The sequence below is a fragment of the Myxine glutinosa genome, chromosome 12 (genome assembly GCF_964187855.1).
Source record: "Myxine glutinosa chromosome 12, kmMyxGlut1.1, whole genome shotgun sequence".
NCBI classification, from domain to species: domain Eukaryota; kingdom Metazoa; phylum Chordata; class Myxini; order Myxiniformes; family Myxinidae; genus Myxine; species Myxine glutinosa.
Genome location: NC_136272.1, coordinates 52,062,555 through 52,079,207, shown reverse-complemented (window position 1 = coordinate 52,079,207; position 16,653 = coordinate 52,062,555). Strand labels below are relative to the sequence as shown.

At 47.9% G+C, this 16,653-nt stretch overlaps 1 protein-coding gene across 4 annotated transcripts in view; it reads left to right on the top strand.

The window, feature by feature from the left end:
• Window positions 1-16,653, top strand: part of RXYLT1 (ribitol xylosyltransferase 1) — a 177,432-nt gene that overhangs the window by 4,617 nt on the left and 156,162 nt on the right. For 3 of the 4 annotated variants that reach the window (XM_068132465.2, XM_068132466.1, XM_068132467.2), the window contains exon 2: window positions 15,336-15,554. The exons of the other annotated variant lie outside the window; for it this stretch is intronic. In XM_068132465.2, the coding sequence (XP_067988566.1) occupies window positions 15,336-15,554 (219 nt within the window). The remainder of the gene's footprint in view (window positions 1-15,335; window positions 15,555-16,653) is intronic. 4 annotated transcript variants of the gene reach the window in all.

Here is a 16,653-nt window from a genome sequence, read left to right as displayed (position 1 = left end):
CCGAAAAAACAGAAATCGGGCGCGGGCGCTACTTTTGACTCACCCTGTGTGTGTGTATATATATATATCTATATATATCTATATATCTATATATATCTATATATATATCTATATATATATATATATCTATATATATCTATATATATATCTATATATATATATATATACAGTATATATATATATATCTATCTATATATATATATATCTATCTATCTATCTATATATATAGATATATATATAGATATATATAGATATATATATATATATAGATATATATATATATATATATATATATATATATATATATATATATCTATCTATATATATATATATATATATATATATATATTATATATATATATATATATATATTATATATAATATATTACATATATATACATATATACATATATACATATATATAGTCATTCACGTGAAAAAGTAAGTACACCCCATGTAAGATTTTGACTTTTTCAACATATTTCAACATACAGCTATTTGATCTTCATTTCAACAATATTGATAGATAAAGGTGATATAATATAACAAATATCATGAAACATTTACATTTTGTAGTCCATTGTATAATTTAAATAAACATAAATGCAAATTTCGCATGTGGAAAAAGTAAGTACACCCTTGGCTCTCATAGGTGGTATTGCCCCCTTTGGCAGAAAACCGTTAGTAGGCGTTTCTTATAACTGTCTACCAGTCTCTGACATCGACTGGGAGGAATTTTTGCCCACTCCTCCATGCAGAATTCTTTCAGTTGTGGGATGTTTGAGGGGTTTCTTGCATGCACAGCTCGTTTCAAATCCCCCCACAACATCTCGATGGGATTTAGATCCGGGCTTTGACTTGGCCATTCCAGAACCCTCCATTTCTTTCTTTTCAGCCATTCCTTGGTGGATTTACTGGTATGTTTAGGGTCATTGTCATGTTGCAAGGTCCACCTTCAGTTTGAGCTTCAACTTTCCGACAGATGGCTTCACATTATCCTCAAGCACCCTCTGGTACAATGAAGAATTCATAGTGGATTCTATGATGGTGAGCTGCCCAGGCCCTGATGACAGCAAAGCTGCCCCAAACCATATATATTTCCACCACCATGCTTACAGTTGGTATCAGGTTCTTGGTGGTGGTCAAATGCTATCTTTGGTTTTCGCCAAACATGTCTTATGGTACCGTGGCCAAATAGCTCTACCTTTGACTCATCTGTCCAGAGCACATTGTTCCAGAAGTGCTGGTCTTTGCCTCGGTGTTCATTGGCAAACTTTAGTCTTGCCCTGATGTTTTTTTCTGGACAGCAAAGGTTTCCTCCTGGCACACCTCCCATGTAGATCAAATTTGTGCAGCCTCTTTCTAATGGTTAGACTCGTGCACTTTGACATCAACAGTGGCAAGAGCTACCCTTCGGTCCCTTGATGACATTCTGGGGGTTTCTTAGAGACTTCTTTCAGCATCTTGCGGTCTGCTCTCGGACTGAACTTGCTGGGGTGGTGCTGGCTCTGAACAAGTTGGCAGTTGTTTGAAATCTTCTCCACTTGTAGATGATCTTCCGGGCAGTCGAATGATTGATTTCAAATTGTTTGGAGATTTTAAAATCCCTTCCCAGGCTCGTAGGCATCTATAACCTTCTTTCTGAAGGCCTCAGAGAGCTCTTTTGATCTCGGTATGGTGACGCCGCACGCTTCAACAAGAAAGAGCAAACCAAACTAAATGTCTGAGGTTTAAATAAGACAGGTTCCTCCAAGATCCTCTCTAACGATGTTCTAATCATTTGCACCTGAGCTGGTGCACCTGATTCTAATTTTAGGAGTATTTTAAGTAGTGATAAATGTAGGGGTGTACTTACTTTTTCCACATGCGAAATTTGCATTTATGTTTTATTTAAATTATACAATGGACGACAAAATGTAAATGTTTCATGCTATTTGTTATATTATATCACCTTTATCTATCAATATTGTTGAAATGAAGATCAAATAGCTGTATGTTGAAAAAGTCAAAACTTTACATGGGGTGTACTTACTTTTTCACGTGACTGTATATATATATATATATATATATATATTATATATATATATATATATATATATATATATATATATATATATATATATTCAGAAAAAATTAAATAAGATATGGACGTACCTTCAGGACGTTCTTTTTATTTCCGAAAAGCTTTCGGCCAAATAGGGTTCGACACCCCAAACCAGGGTTACAGGCCTTAAGTCCTGATACCTCATCAAAGGGCATTGAATCCGATGGAGGGTTACATGCCCACATGGTGCACCAGTCAGATGTGTGACTGACTGGCTGGTTATGATGCACCTTATGTTACTTTACTGAGCGATAGGCACTTTTACCGATTGCAAAAACTCATTCACTCTCTTGACAGGAGCACAGTACAGGGGAATACAAATAACAAATAATATTGAGAGGTCGATTTCAAATCTGGAGGTAAGCTGGGCAGGAGTCCGGGCACAGAGTTATCGGAAATTTTCTGGTGCAACTCGCGTCCCCCCTGTAAAACCTCAAGCTCCATAATTGTGGCTTCCTCAAAGCCGTCTTTACGCTTCGGATTAAACGTTCACGGCTCCGGTACACTCAGAACCGCTCATTCAGACTCGAGCGTTATCCTCCCTCCTGCCATTCCCCCCAAATGGATGTCTGTCTCTGAGCTTTCACGTCTCTTCCAGTGCAGCTCTAACGGTCAACCGCCTCTCTGTGTTAGCTGCTTCACCAGCTGACTTCAAAATTGCTCCCTCTCATTCCAAGCAGTCGTTAGCGGAACCACAAATGGGATCAACTGATAACCCCGTGCTTGGCAGTGTGAGCTCTCGTGGTGACGCTAACTGCAGATTTATTTCAATGCATGTTTGCCCCGTATATCAGCTCCTGTGGTGAGGCGACTATTGACTTCCTCGATGCAGCTTCGCCACACCTTCTCATTCTCATAGCTTGAGCTGCAAAGCTCTCGTGTGCGCTTTGTAAACACATGCAAACAGAGGAAAAGAACATTAAAAACATGCAGCCAGAGGTTTGAATAGGTGAGGACAAAACAGTAAGGTAGGTTAAACAAAACACGTCTCGTACATACACAACGCATATCTGTTGCACAAATGTACGTCACAGTTATCCAAGCAAATGCTAAGATATATATATATATATATATATATATATTATATATATATATATAAAGCAGTAAAGTATGTTTGTTTGTTTGTTTGTCCTCTTATAACTCGAGAACTACTCATCGCAGAGCAAAACCAAAGGCATATTCGGAATCAGTACGTCTCAGAGCAACTCCAGCACACCTTAAAATTAAAAAAACTTTGCGTTTTAAAACTATGACGTCATCAGCGTATTTCGGAACGTTAATTTTTCAACTTCATATTCGGAATCAGTACGTCCCAGAGAAACTTCGTAACGTGAATTTTTCAACTTCATCGAATTGACATGGGACCAACGGCATGTGACAGAGAGTGAAACATACATGCTGCATTTATTTGACGACAATGACTTCCGACTTCCGGTTCGGAATGCGGGACCAATGCCATTTGACAGGGAATAAAAAATAAATGCGACATTCAATTGACGACAATGACTTCCGACTTGACTCCCCCCTCCCCTCCCCCCTCCCCCTCCCCTTCCCACCCTCCCCCTTTCCCCCTCCCCCTTCCCCCCTACCCCTTCCTCTCCTCCTCCCCCTCCCTCCCCTCCCCCTCCCCCTCCCCCTCCCCTCCCCCTCCCCCTCCCCTCCCCCTCCCCTCCCCCTCCCCCTCCCCCTCCCCCTCTTCCTCCCCTTCTCCCTCCCCTCCTCCCCTTCTCCTCTTCTCCCCTCCCCCCTCCCTTTTCCCCCTCCTCCTTCCCCCTCCCCCTTCCCCTCCCCCTCCCCCTTCCCCTCCTCCTCCCCCTCCCCTCCCCTCCCCTCCCCTCTCCCCCCTCCCCCCTCCCTCTCCCCCCTCCCCTCTCCCCCTCCACTCCCCCTCCCACTCCCCCTCCCTCCCCCTCCCCCTCCCATCCCCCCCTCATCTACCCCTCTCCCCCTCCCCCTCCCCCTCCCCCTCCCCTCTTCTCCCCTCCCCCCCTCTTCTCCCCTCCCCCCCTCTTCTCCCCTCCCCCCTCTTCGCCCCTCCACAACCTCTCCTCCCCTATCCCCCCCATTCCCCTCCCCTCCCCTTCCCCCACCCCTCCCCTCCACCGCCCGGCAATGCCGGGGTACTTCTGCTAGTATATATATATATATATACTAGCAGAAGTACCCGGCATTGCCGGGCGGGGGAGGGGAGGGGGGAAGGGAGGGGAGGGGAATGGGGGGGGAGGGGAGAAGAGGGGGAGGGGGAGGGGGAGAGGTGGAGAAGAGGGTGAGGGGGGAGAGGGGAGAAGATGGGGGATGGGGAGGGGGAGGAGGGATGGGAGGGGGAGGGGAGGGCGAGGGGAGGGGAGGGATGGGAGGGTGAGGGGGTGGGAGGGGGGTTAGGGGGAGGGGGGAAAGGGGAGGGGGGAGGAGAAAAGGGAGGGGGAGGGGAGAAGGGGAAGGGGTAGGGTGTAGGGGGGGAGGGGAGGGGGAGGCCGGAGGGGGAAGGGAGGGGGAGGACGGACGGGGGAGGGGAAGGGGGAGGGGAGGGCCAGTCAACAATGACGTTGCAGTTCTCATGGTCGGAGAGCAGCACAACAATCGCGACATCGTCCTGCATGTTCGCAAGAGCACGAAGCGGATTTTGGAGACTCATCGATCCTGTGACCCACGCCCTCCAGTACCGGCGTTGCCGGGCGGGGGAAGGGAGACCCGTACATTCCCAACCCGTACATTCGCCCTCTCGACTCAAGCTCGTATTCGATTCGTATTCGAAATCGAAAGGGGAAAGTGGGAAATCCTTCGTATTCGAATTCGTAAAACACGAAATATGAATTAAAATTTAATTCATATCGCACAAAATCGACACAAAACACGATCGCATAAAGGTGAAAAAACGCAATCGCTTTTCGCCCTGAATTACGTGCAAACGTGTGACGTGTGACGGGATGGAACATCACGTGATCGCTCTGAGCGAATCAGCGAGCTGTTCTGGCACTGGCTGAGATTAGCGGGTACTTCGCTGAAATGCGCTGAGGTAAATATGAATAAAAAATATGGATCTCGTCAAATATGGTCTCGGCCATGTTCGTCTCAGGCTCAATGGCCATGTCTATGCCAAATATCAAGCACGTGAGCCTCTCCGTTTCGGAGTCTATCGGTAACCACACACACACACACACACACACACACACACACACACACACACACACACACACACAAACTGTGTTTTATATACAGACTTGGCATTTAATATGGAATATTTTTTTTGTGGGGGTGACCTTACTTTTCAAGATGTCTTAGAACCAAAAGTTCATTGGAATTATGTTGAAATTATTCTAGATTTTGTTAATGTGACCTTTAAAAGAAACTAAAACCACATTTGACATTAAGAAACAAATAAATTGATCCTTGAAATTGATGTAAACTCATATCGAACTCAATTCATGGACAGTACTTGTGTTAAACTTCTGTACGTTTTCCAGAAGTATCTCTTTATTTTGCACATTAGCCCAATTTTTTTTTTTTAACAAAAACAAAAGCTAAATTACGACTGGGATTACGGACAGTAAAATTACAGTTCAGTACTTCGTGTAACCCCCACGAGCATTCAGGAGAGCACGTACACGTTGAGGCATGCTGTTCACGAGATTGCCAAGGTTTGGACAGGAATCGCTTGCCATGCAGTGACAATAGCCCGCTGCAATTCACGCACATAGGTCGGCTGCTGGTCCAAGTGGTCGATTTGACGCGTTAATTCTGCCCACAAGTTCTCTATCGGATTCATATCCGGGGACATGGCAGGCCACTCCATATGCTCTACACCACGGTCAGCAAGAAAGTGTTGGATCATGCGAGCACGATGAGGCCGTGCATTGTCATATTGGAAGACAAAGTTTCCTCGAAAGGCTGCACGAGCAAATGGAAGCAATGTTTCTTCCAGAATGGCCCTGTACTTGAACTGGTTCAGGTTTCCATTCAGAACAACCAGGCCAGTTTGCCCCCTGCATGAAAAGCAGCCCAAACGGTCACCCCACCACCTCCAGCTTGGACTCTTGGCACTATACAATCTTTGTTGTAGGCTTCATGCACTTTTCTGCGCACTCGGATGCGGCCATCTTGACGATATACCAGAAATCTAGACTCGTCACTGAAGATCACATGATTCCAGTGTCCTGGCTGCCATTGACGGTGCTCTCTGGCCCACTGCAATCGGCGCTGGCGGTGTTGTCTGGTCAGGCGTGGCTTTCTCAGGGGACGCCTGGCACGATAGCCTGCTTGAACCAGTCGTTGGTTGACTAGCCTTCTGGATACAGGCACATTTGTCAGTTGCTGCCACTCAGCCCTAAGCCAATTAGCTGACTTGGTACGGCCATTGCGGACTAACCGGTGCAGCTGGCGATGATCCCTCCTTGTGGTTCTGCGGGGATGTCCTGGCCTCGGTTTTGGAGTAGGGACACCCCTCTTAGCATTTCGTTTCAGGATCTTTGACACTTGACCTTGAGTGATGCCATACTGCCGAGCAATAGCACACTTTTTCATGCCGTAATTTCGTAAAGCCACCACTCCATGACAAACAGCATTGTCGAGTTGACGGACCATCTCCAGAGGAAGCGGCAATAACTTCTGGAGACATGCAGCAGTTGTTTTCCACTAATACAGAACGCAACAACCCTTCTATACCCGACTGTGAAGCCAATCGTCAAATGCACCTGTCCGTACATTTTGCCACGCCACCTGTGATATAATCCTGTTGTTGACTTCTTGCTGCGACAGACAATCAGTGACATGGTTCTTTTAACAAATAAATCACCAAAGTGTGAAAGAAACTCACCAGATTGATATACTGAGTTCAGAAAGGAAACCCAAGTCAAGAAAAAAAAAATATTCCATATTAAATGCCAAGTCTGTGTATATATATATATATATATATATATATATATATATATATATATATATATATATATATATATATATATATATATATATATATATATATATATATATATATATATATATATATATATATATATATTGTTGGTGTGTGTCTGTCTGTGTCTGTAAATAAAAGAGAGAGATAGAATTGTGAGGAACAGAAATGAAAAAAACGAGGTGTGGGTGTGTGTGTGTGTGTGTGTGTGTGTGTGTGTGTGTGTGTGTGTGTGTGTGTGTGTGTGTGTGTGTGTGGTGTGTGTGTGTGTGTGTGTGTGTGTGTGTGTGTGTGAAATATATATTGCATTGTGAATATATATATACGCATCCCATACTTACCTGACAGGAGTAATACCTTGTCAGTGGACTCACTCCTATGGAGGAGGGGTCCAATTGTATGACCATGCATTGTGGCCCTTCGGGGTCAGGATGCATATGTTTTGAATGACCATGTGCTTCAGCCTTTGAGTTGAGGTGCATGTGTATGCTAATGGGTATGTATATATATATATATATATATATATATATATATATATATATATATATAGCATTGTTTATATATATATATTGTTGCGGATATGGCATTTGGCCTCCATATCCGCTTGTAAATATTCCCCTATTTCCCCAATACTCCCCAACTATCCCCAATCCCCCATTCCCTAGTCCCATTGCCTGTAAATAACACTCTGTAGAACCGACCTTCCCCTTTTTCCCCCATTAAATGTCGTGCCCAGGTCCACCGCATCTCACGTAGACAACTTTCGGACATCTTGCTAGTTATTCTTAGTCTATGTCAGTTAAGGACTCGTTTCCATTAATGCTGACTCTTCGTTGCACCAGAATGTGATCGTATGGCACCAGTAGTGAGTTTAGGACCTCCCCATACCTCCTCCCATCTTCCCCATGCAACAACAACAACAACAACAACAACTACAACAACAACAACAACAACAACAACTACAGCCACAACTACAACAACAACTACCACAACAGCGCGCGGGGAGTGTGCGTCCTCACTCCGGCTCGGTTAGCCGCCATTACCCATGTGCGCCGACGGGGTTACCACGAAGGGGCTGCCTGTCGGCCCCTCGTCAAGGGCGGAGCCGGTAACCCCCCGCACCCAATGAGAAGCAACGGGCCGATTCCATCTGGGGCGGAGCTAACGAGCCGAGGGCGTGTCACTCCCCGCCGAATATACGCAGCGACTTACCGGATGTGAGATCAGATGCGCCCCCAGCTTGAACAGACAAGTCGCGACCTCCGAGCGCTGAGCGACCTCCCCGCATCTATTGGACCGGACCGGGTCGATTTGCCCCTGAGCCAAGGTGCACCTTGAGCCATCGACTACCCGCTTTCCTTGCCATCAATCCCCGTGTGAGTCAGTTTTGTCCTGTTTATCTGTCGTCTGTCGGGGCTAATATAAGACCGTGTTTAAGTGCCCACCTTACTATGCTGTCCCTCTCATTCCTGTAATCTAACCTTCCGCCATATTATAACCTCCTCCGGAGGTCTTGAGAACTGAACCCTTGGTGTCGTGTCATTTTAACCCAGCCGTTGTGTCCTTTTCCTCAATTGATTTAGCGTAGCGCGACTCGGCAAACGTTCGAGTATAATCGGGTAAACGTGCAGACGCGGTCATACCAAACCGCTCGGTAAACCAACATCCACAACCGCGTCTGTAACAATTGGTGTCAGGAGTGGGATTCGGACCTGGGACTAAATTTATTAGGCCCAAATTTTGGAACACCAATTGTACCACTAGGGTAACAATTGGTGTTGGGAGGTAGAATTCGATCCGGAGCGCGTTTCCCGCGCTCGAAATTATAACGGCGAAATTTGATTTTGTTTTACGAAAATAAAAACCCGAATTTTGAAAGTCGCGCTATGGCGGATCAAGACAGCTGGGGTCCGGTAGAGGAGAGTGAGGCAGGGTCGGTCCAGGACCAAATTGAGGGACGCGAGGAGAGCGAAGCAGCGAGGGTAGCAGACGCACAAAATAGCGTCGTTGCGCCCGACATTGCGGGTGCGCAAAATGGCGCCTCGCTGGTCGCGGCGCCTGTGACCGTGGCAGCGCCCCTGGTGGATTTGAACCTTTTTTTTCTACAAATGAAGGCCCTTATGGACAAGAATAGCGAAGAAATGGAAAGCAGAATGATGGGGGTAATGGGGAACCGGATGGATGCTCAGAGTGAGTGATTGGAGGGCCAAATGGGGGTAATGGGAAACCAAATGGGGGTAATGAGGGACGAAGCGAGGGGTACCGGTGAGGGGTTAGACAACGGGATAAAAGAGGTAAAGAATGGGTTAACGGGGGTGGAAAACAGAATGGCTGCCCAGGAGAATCAGTTAGAGGGGGTGAAAAATGGGTTAGAGGGGTTAGAAAACAGGATGGAAGGCAAATTGAGGGACATGAGGGACCAAGCGGAAAGGGAAGTTAAACAAATGGGGCAGTAGATAGAGGGGGTCAGAATGGGGGTAGAAACCAAACTGGATGCTCACAGGGAGGAAATGGAGCAGATGAGGGTGGCATCTGGGCAGGAGATGCAAGTGATGGGAGAAGAGATCAGAAGAGGTGTGAGTGAGGAGGTCGGAGGAGTGCGCGAGGAGGTGAGGCACTGTAAGGAGCACATGGAGAAGGAGGTGAGAAAGGGGACTGTAAAGTTACAAGGGGGCATAGAGGACCTGACGCAGGAGGTGGAACAGCTGACGGAGGGACAAAAAGAAGTAACGGAGCAGGTTCAAAGGAACACTGCGGTATTAGGAGGATTAAAAGCGACACAGAAAGAACTAAAAGATGACTTGATAGCGACGAAGAGGGAATGTCAGATGGTACGTGAGGGACTGACAACGAGGTTGGACGAGGTGATCGAGGTAATGGAGACGAAGAACCGGCAGGTGAGGACGCACATGGAAACGGTCAAGGTAGCCTTAGAGGACGAGCTTGAGGAGACGTACCGGGGAATAAAAGAGGTGAAGCAGAAATTAGAAGAAGTGGAAGAAGGGGTGAGCGAAATTAAGAAGCGACGGAAAGAGGATAAGAAAGAGATAAAGGAGGAAGTAAAAGAATTGGTCCAAAGTCTGTGTTTGGATCGTGATGATGTGCTCATTAACCGGATGAGGGATTCGCAGGTGATGGAGGAGAAGCGAAGAGGAAGAGGACCCGGTGTAAGTGGTGACCAATATGGTCGTGCGTATGATGCGCCAGGGGATTTAAGAAGCTTGGGGGTCGAGATGGACCCGGGTGTTCGTGAGAGGCCGTTGGTGAAGTGTGCGACAGGTCTGGTGTGCGAAAGAGGAGGTGTGCGAGAAAGTCCGACTCTGGGGTGTGTGAGGAAAAAGTGCGTGCCAAGGAGTGAGGGTGCTGGCGAGAGTGAGTCGGTCGTAGCGCGTGTGCGAGGGAGCACATGGAGGCGCGTAGTGAGGAGTGTTACAGAGGGTGTAACGGGAGAGTGTGCGCGAGAAAGGTGTGTGACGGACAGGTGCATGAGGAAAGAGTGCGCTGTCAAAGGCAAGGAAGAATGCACACCTGTGGTGAGTGTTACAGAGGGTGTAACGGGAGAGTGTGCGCGAGAAAGGTGTGTGACGGACAGGTGCATGAGGAAAGAGTGCGCTGTCAAGAGTAAGGGTGAGTGCGCTGTCAAGAATGGAGGTGAGAGTAGTGAGAGTGACAAGGAGCATGAGTTGGTTGTGACAGGTGAGAAAGGATGCACACCTGGAATGGTAGAGCGTGAGTGGGAATGCACGCTGGAATTGGTAGTAAGGCACGTGGTTGGGTGTGTGAGTGAGAGCACACCTGTGATTGTCACAGAGGAGGTGACAGAGGAGGGGGCGCGAAGAGGTGTGTTGGTGAGGTGTGCGACCAACGAATGTGTGCCAAAGTGTTCGGTGGTCAGGTGTGTGACCAAGGCTGTGAGTGGAATGGGTGTACCTGGGTGTGTAAGGAAAGGTACGAGGAGCATGGAAACGGCTGGATGTGTGAGCAAGGAACGGGCTGCGGGGTGTAAGCGTCCAGGTGAAGCATCGACGGTAACCGGTTTAGAGGTTAGGTCGACTTTTAGCCGAATCGGGCCCTCGGTGCGTGCCGGGCCTCGCTTTGAACGGCCGCGTCCGTGCTCCACTAGGCGGAGCTGGCAGCCCGATAGAAAGGGTCGTCATGGCGACCACTTTTTGGTGAGACGTGCCGGCAAGTCGAGAGCGGGACATTGGATGGCTCCGTGCCGAGATGGTGCGTGGGATCTCGGCACGGGTAAGCCCCCGTCCCTGCACCGAATGCCGGACGCATCCAGCCGCTGGCACAGAACAACCCGCATTCATGGCTTGGCTTTACGAAGCCGGGCTTTGGACAGGAATTGGCGCACCGAGAGGTATTAGTGAGTAGACGGGTGATGAGGATAGTGTTTCGGCCCCAAAATTAGAGAAAAACGAAATTTGATGATTGGCAAAGGATTGGCAGTAGTGATTGGCAGATGATGGGTAGTGATTGGCAAATTTTTAATTTGTTGAAATTTGATGTGCAAAATTGGTAGTGAGCGATGGGCCCGGTGGGTAAGGGTGGCATCCTTGCCACCCTTCCCATATAGTGGGGGCAAAGGAGCAATAGTTTATGGGGTGTATGGCAGTGAAAACTAGCCCGGGTGGGTTAGGTTATATTGATAGGGCCCTAGAAGATGACATTAGGTAACGTCAAGTTTAGTTAGTGACTGATACCTGTAGTGGGGACGCAGGTAGATTAGTGTGGATGATAATGACATGGGAGCGCAATAGTTTAAAGGGACGACTGGGAAGCGCAAGTTTCAGAAGGGAGTAGTTAGCTGAGATGATGCCGTGTGGTTGAGAATTGAACAGGTGTGAGAGCTGGACAGGTGTGTGGAGCAGTGTATGAGTAGTGAGTGTTGTGGATCAGCGCGAATGCGCTTGGGGAGAGAAGGGTGCAGGTGGCACCAGGTGTGAGAGCACAGGTGTGCAAGTACAGGTGTGTGGAGAGAGTTGGAGTAAGTGGTACGGAGTGGTGTGCATGGTGCGAAGGTGTGAATGGGGGAAGAGTGGACCCCCATCACGGATACCCGGGGCGGGTAGTGTAAGTGTTAGGTAGAGGGTATAGGTAAATTGTGGTTGGATATTGGCATTTGTGGTGCGGATGCAGAATGGTGTTGTGGATGGGTGCATTAGTTTTGTGGAAATGGCTGGGCGTGTAGCCTGTTAGTGTGTGTAGTTGGTTGGGCACTCCACCACTGTGAGGATGTCGGCCAGGTGAGGCCGCAGGTGGGCTCTGGGAGCCGTTAGTGTCAGTGGGTGCCTGAGGATCCCGGGTATGGATCGGGTAGCCCAGTGCCAGAGAGGGCACCGAGTGGGGAGAGCGCCAGAGGGCCTTCCCCAGGTAGTTAGGTTAGGGTAAGGAGCAGGTAAGCTCGGAGGCAACTGCAGTGGTGGGGGTGTGCAGGTGGGTAGACCCGCTGGGAGAGGTACACGTCGCAGCCCAGAAATTGTGCGAGGGCACCGAGAGATGAATCGGGGGAGTGAGACCCCAAATTGAAAAGCACCACAGTTTGGCCAATGGGAATTGGTTTTTAGAACCCATAGTGTAAGAGGGCCAATGGTTTGGCCGGAGAAAGACCCCGGGTAGTGTAAAGTTGTTAAAGTCATTTAGGAGATAGTTAGGATTGATGAACCTGTCGCACCATACGCAGCCACTTGCCTGTGGTGATGATGACTCCACACCTGTGTTTTCTTTGTTTTGTGTTGCAGGAAGTAAGGATTGCTGTTGGATTTGTGAGACGCATCACGACGTGGATGAGACATTGGGGTGATTCCATCTCTCCCTCCCTAGGAGGGACTGATGATGAATTGGTGATGGCAAATTATGATGTTGAGTTGGAGATGGCAAATTTTGATGAGAGTTGGAAATAGCAAATTTGATTGGTTAGGAGGGAGAGAAGACGAATTTGGTTTATGGGAGGAACGGGGAAGACAGTAGGGACGTTTGTTGATTAGTAAAATAGATGTTTATGGGTAGTGTTGTGTTTTGTGGATACAGTAAGGGGTAAGGGAGGGGCCATGTAGGTTACCTGGTGGGGGGGGGGGGGGGGGGAGCGTACGGTAGGAACGTACCTGTCTCACCTGGTTCCCATGTGCCCCCAGTGTGCATCACCTTATATTGCGTGCACTTTTGCGCCCTTACCACCTTACTCACTTGTCTTTTCTTTTGTCTCCCACCTCCGAGGATCTGGTTTTGGGGCAGAGAGAGAGGAGAGAGAGGTGCTGGCTACGCAGTTGTGGGCCTGCACTTTCGCTGCTTGCTGCCTGCATCGATACACCATATGGACCGCAATGTTGTGGCCGCCCACCATGGACCGCAGTTCTGTTTCGGCCAAGCACCACCCATTGATGGACCTCTGGGTCAACGTGGCACCTATGCCAAACAGGTGAACCACTAATAGTTGGCCCCCTGACGGCCACAATAAAGAAATGGACGCGGTTGGCGCCTTTCTTTATTTTTGAAAGAAGTACGAAGGCCAAGTGCACCACATGAAGGCAAGACCAGCGGCAGAACATCGGCCGGCTGCGACACCACCGGTGATTTATAAACATTTTATTGGTGCACCGGATGGTGCTGACTGTGTGATGGGGTGGTGCTTTTGGTGCTTGGATGGGGTGCTCTGCACATTATTAAAGGCCGTAAGGCCACAGAGCGCTCGTGGGTTGGTGTATCGATGCTGGCATGCGTGCTCTCTCTATGCATAACATCTGCATGTGTTCCTCCAAAAACAGGTCCTGGATCGTAGTGTAAATATCAGCGTAGTCTTGTAAATAATGCTCCCTACCGGCTGTATGTTTAGTTTGCGAATTCTTTCCGTGATTCGGTTATCCTGTGGGTGTGTTTCTGAGAGGAGAAGGGTGCAACGTCGCAGGGGGACATATTTACTCATTTGTGAATATCTGTAAAACTGTCGCACTCAGGGTAGAGTTAATAGTAGAGGGAACTACATCTGAGTGCCACACTAAAATAGGTAAAAATTTATCGGGTCGGAACGCCCCGAGGGTAGAGAAGGGTGCAATGTTGCGGATATGGCATTTGGCCTCCATATCCGCTTGTAAATATTCCCCTATTTCCCCAATACTCCCCAACTATCCCCAATCCCCCATTCCCTAGTCCCATTGCCTGTAAATAACACTCTGTAGAACCGACCTTCCCCTTTTTCCCCCATTAAATGTCGTGCCCAGGTCCACCGCATCTCACGTAGACAACTTTCGGACATCTTGCTAGTTATTCTTAGTCTATGTCAGTTAAGGACTCGTTTCCATTAATGCTGACTCTTCGTTGCACCAGAATGTGATCGTATGGCACCAGTAGTGAGTTTAGGACCTCCCCATACCTCCTCCCATCTTCCCCATGCAACAACAACAACAACAACAACAACTACAACAACAACAACAACAACAACAACAACTACAGCCACAACTACAACAACAACTACCACAACAGCGCGCGGGGAGTGTGCGTCCTCACTCCGGCTCGGTTAGCCGCCATTACCCATGTGCGCCGACGGGGTTACCACGAAGGGGCTGCCTGTCGGCCCCTCGTCAAGGGCGGAGCCGGTAACCCCCCGCACCCAATGAGAAGCAACGGGCCGATTCCATCTGGGGCGGAGCTAACGAGCCGAGGGCGTGTCACTCCCCGCCGAATATACGCAGCGACTTACCGGATGTGAGATCAGATGCGCCCCCAGCTTGAACAGACAAGTCGCGACCTCCGAGCGCTGAGCGACCTCCCCGCATCTATTGGACCGGACCGGGTCGATTTGCCCCTGAGCCAAGGTGCACCTTGAGCCATCGACTACCCGCTTTCCTTGCCATCAATCCCCGTGTGAGTCAGTTTTGTCCTGTTTATCTGTCGTCTGTCGGGGCTAATATAAGACCGTGTTTAAGTGCCCACCTTACTATGCTGTCCCTCTCATTCCTGTAATCTAACCTTCCGCCATATTATAACCTCCTCCGGAGGTCTTGAGAACTGAACCCTTGGTGTCGTGTCATTTTAACCCAGCCGTTGTGTCCTTTTCCTCAATTGATTTAGCGTAGCGCGACTCGGCAAACGTTCGAGTATAATCGGGTAAGCGTGCAGACGCGGTCATACCAAACCGCTCGGTAAACCAACATCCACAACCGCGTCTGTAACAATATATATAGATATATTGCATTGTGCATAGCCTTGGCTTGTTTGGTTGGTATAATATACAATAATCGATAAATAATTTAGCTTTTTGAAGAAATTGAAGCGGGTAACTTGAAGACTTCACGGTAACCAAATGTCCCCTTTTTCAAGATCTCTTGGGGGCATACACAATGAAGTGGAGACCTGGTATCCAAGGGCAGCTGAAGAAGCATGAGCAAGAATGGAACCCTTGGGGTGAGGATTCGGAGATGGAGACATTACTTCCTTTGAGCCGCGCTGGATTACTGACCAAGCAATGGAAAGTTACGCAAGCTGGTGTGCGATCTACACCATGGCGGCGAGTTGAAATCTGGGGCAAGGCAGCCATTGGTATGTGTCATAGTTACAGAGCAGTGAGAGAGAAGTTTACAGCATCTGCCTGAATTGCTATTTGATTTCAGTAAATCAAACCTAGTGTTGTTGATATTTCATCTGATTGAATGATTGCAACTTATCACTGCTGTACTGTATTGTTGAAAGCATGTGTATATAGCACCTTTCGATTGGTACTGAGAGAGTGTGTCATTTGATGGAGGAAATTGAGCTTCACTGAAGTCTTGTTTTGCCGGAGCGTACCACACATTTGACTCGCACTACGCGATTGTCGACGACATTATTTTCGGTAAACAAATTGACAATGAAAAAGAAATGAAGGGAGAGGAATAGAAGGGTGAAAGCTCTGAGTACTGCTGCATTGGGACTTATGCTGGTACGTCTCTGACATCGTGCCAGGAGAAAGAAGTGGCTGAGAGTAAAGCCCTGGGTGGAGAGAAGGACGGCTCAGGGAACGTTTGCCAAACTTCCTCGGGAACTTGCTGTCGAAGATATAAGGGAACTCATTTTTATATTTACTTGTAAATACCCGTTTCCTCTGGGAATGTGCCGCTGCATTAAACTCATATTTCCGCTCCTTCTTTTTCAATCCAGGAAAGACATCTTTTTTAAAACAAGCATGGACATGAGGTTTTGTTCCAAGGAAATCAATTATTATCAGTTTTGCAACCAAGTAAATTGATTATTAGCTTTGAAATGGTTTCAATTTTTTTTATTATAGTGAGTTCCAAAAACCGTGTTTTTGGCCGCAGGTAATGCAATAATGCAATTAAACAAGCATTGACTCCACACACACACACACACACACACACACACACACACACACACACACACACACACACACACACACACACACCTGAGTGCAGGGTCTACTGGAGTGCACATTCCCTCAAAACCGATCACAGGAGAAACTCTGAAACTGTGGCTCAAATCCAAGAGAATGGCGCCATCATAGCTTAGGTTGGATGTTGGCATGCTCACGGAAGATTGGGTAGCTGAGGAGTTTGTGGACAGGTTGAGTGGGAGTCTAAGGTGTCTGGGTGTTTCAGGGGATCCTGAAGAGTTGTGGAGCGCCTTCAAGACTACCACCCTTGAT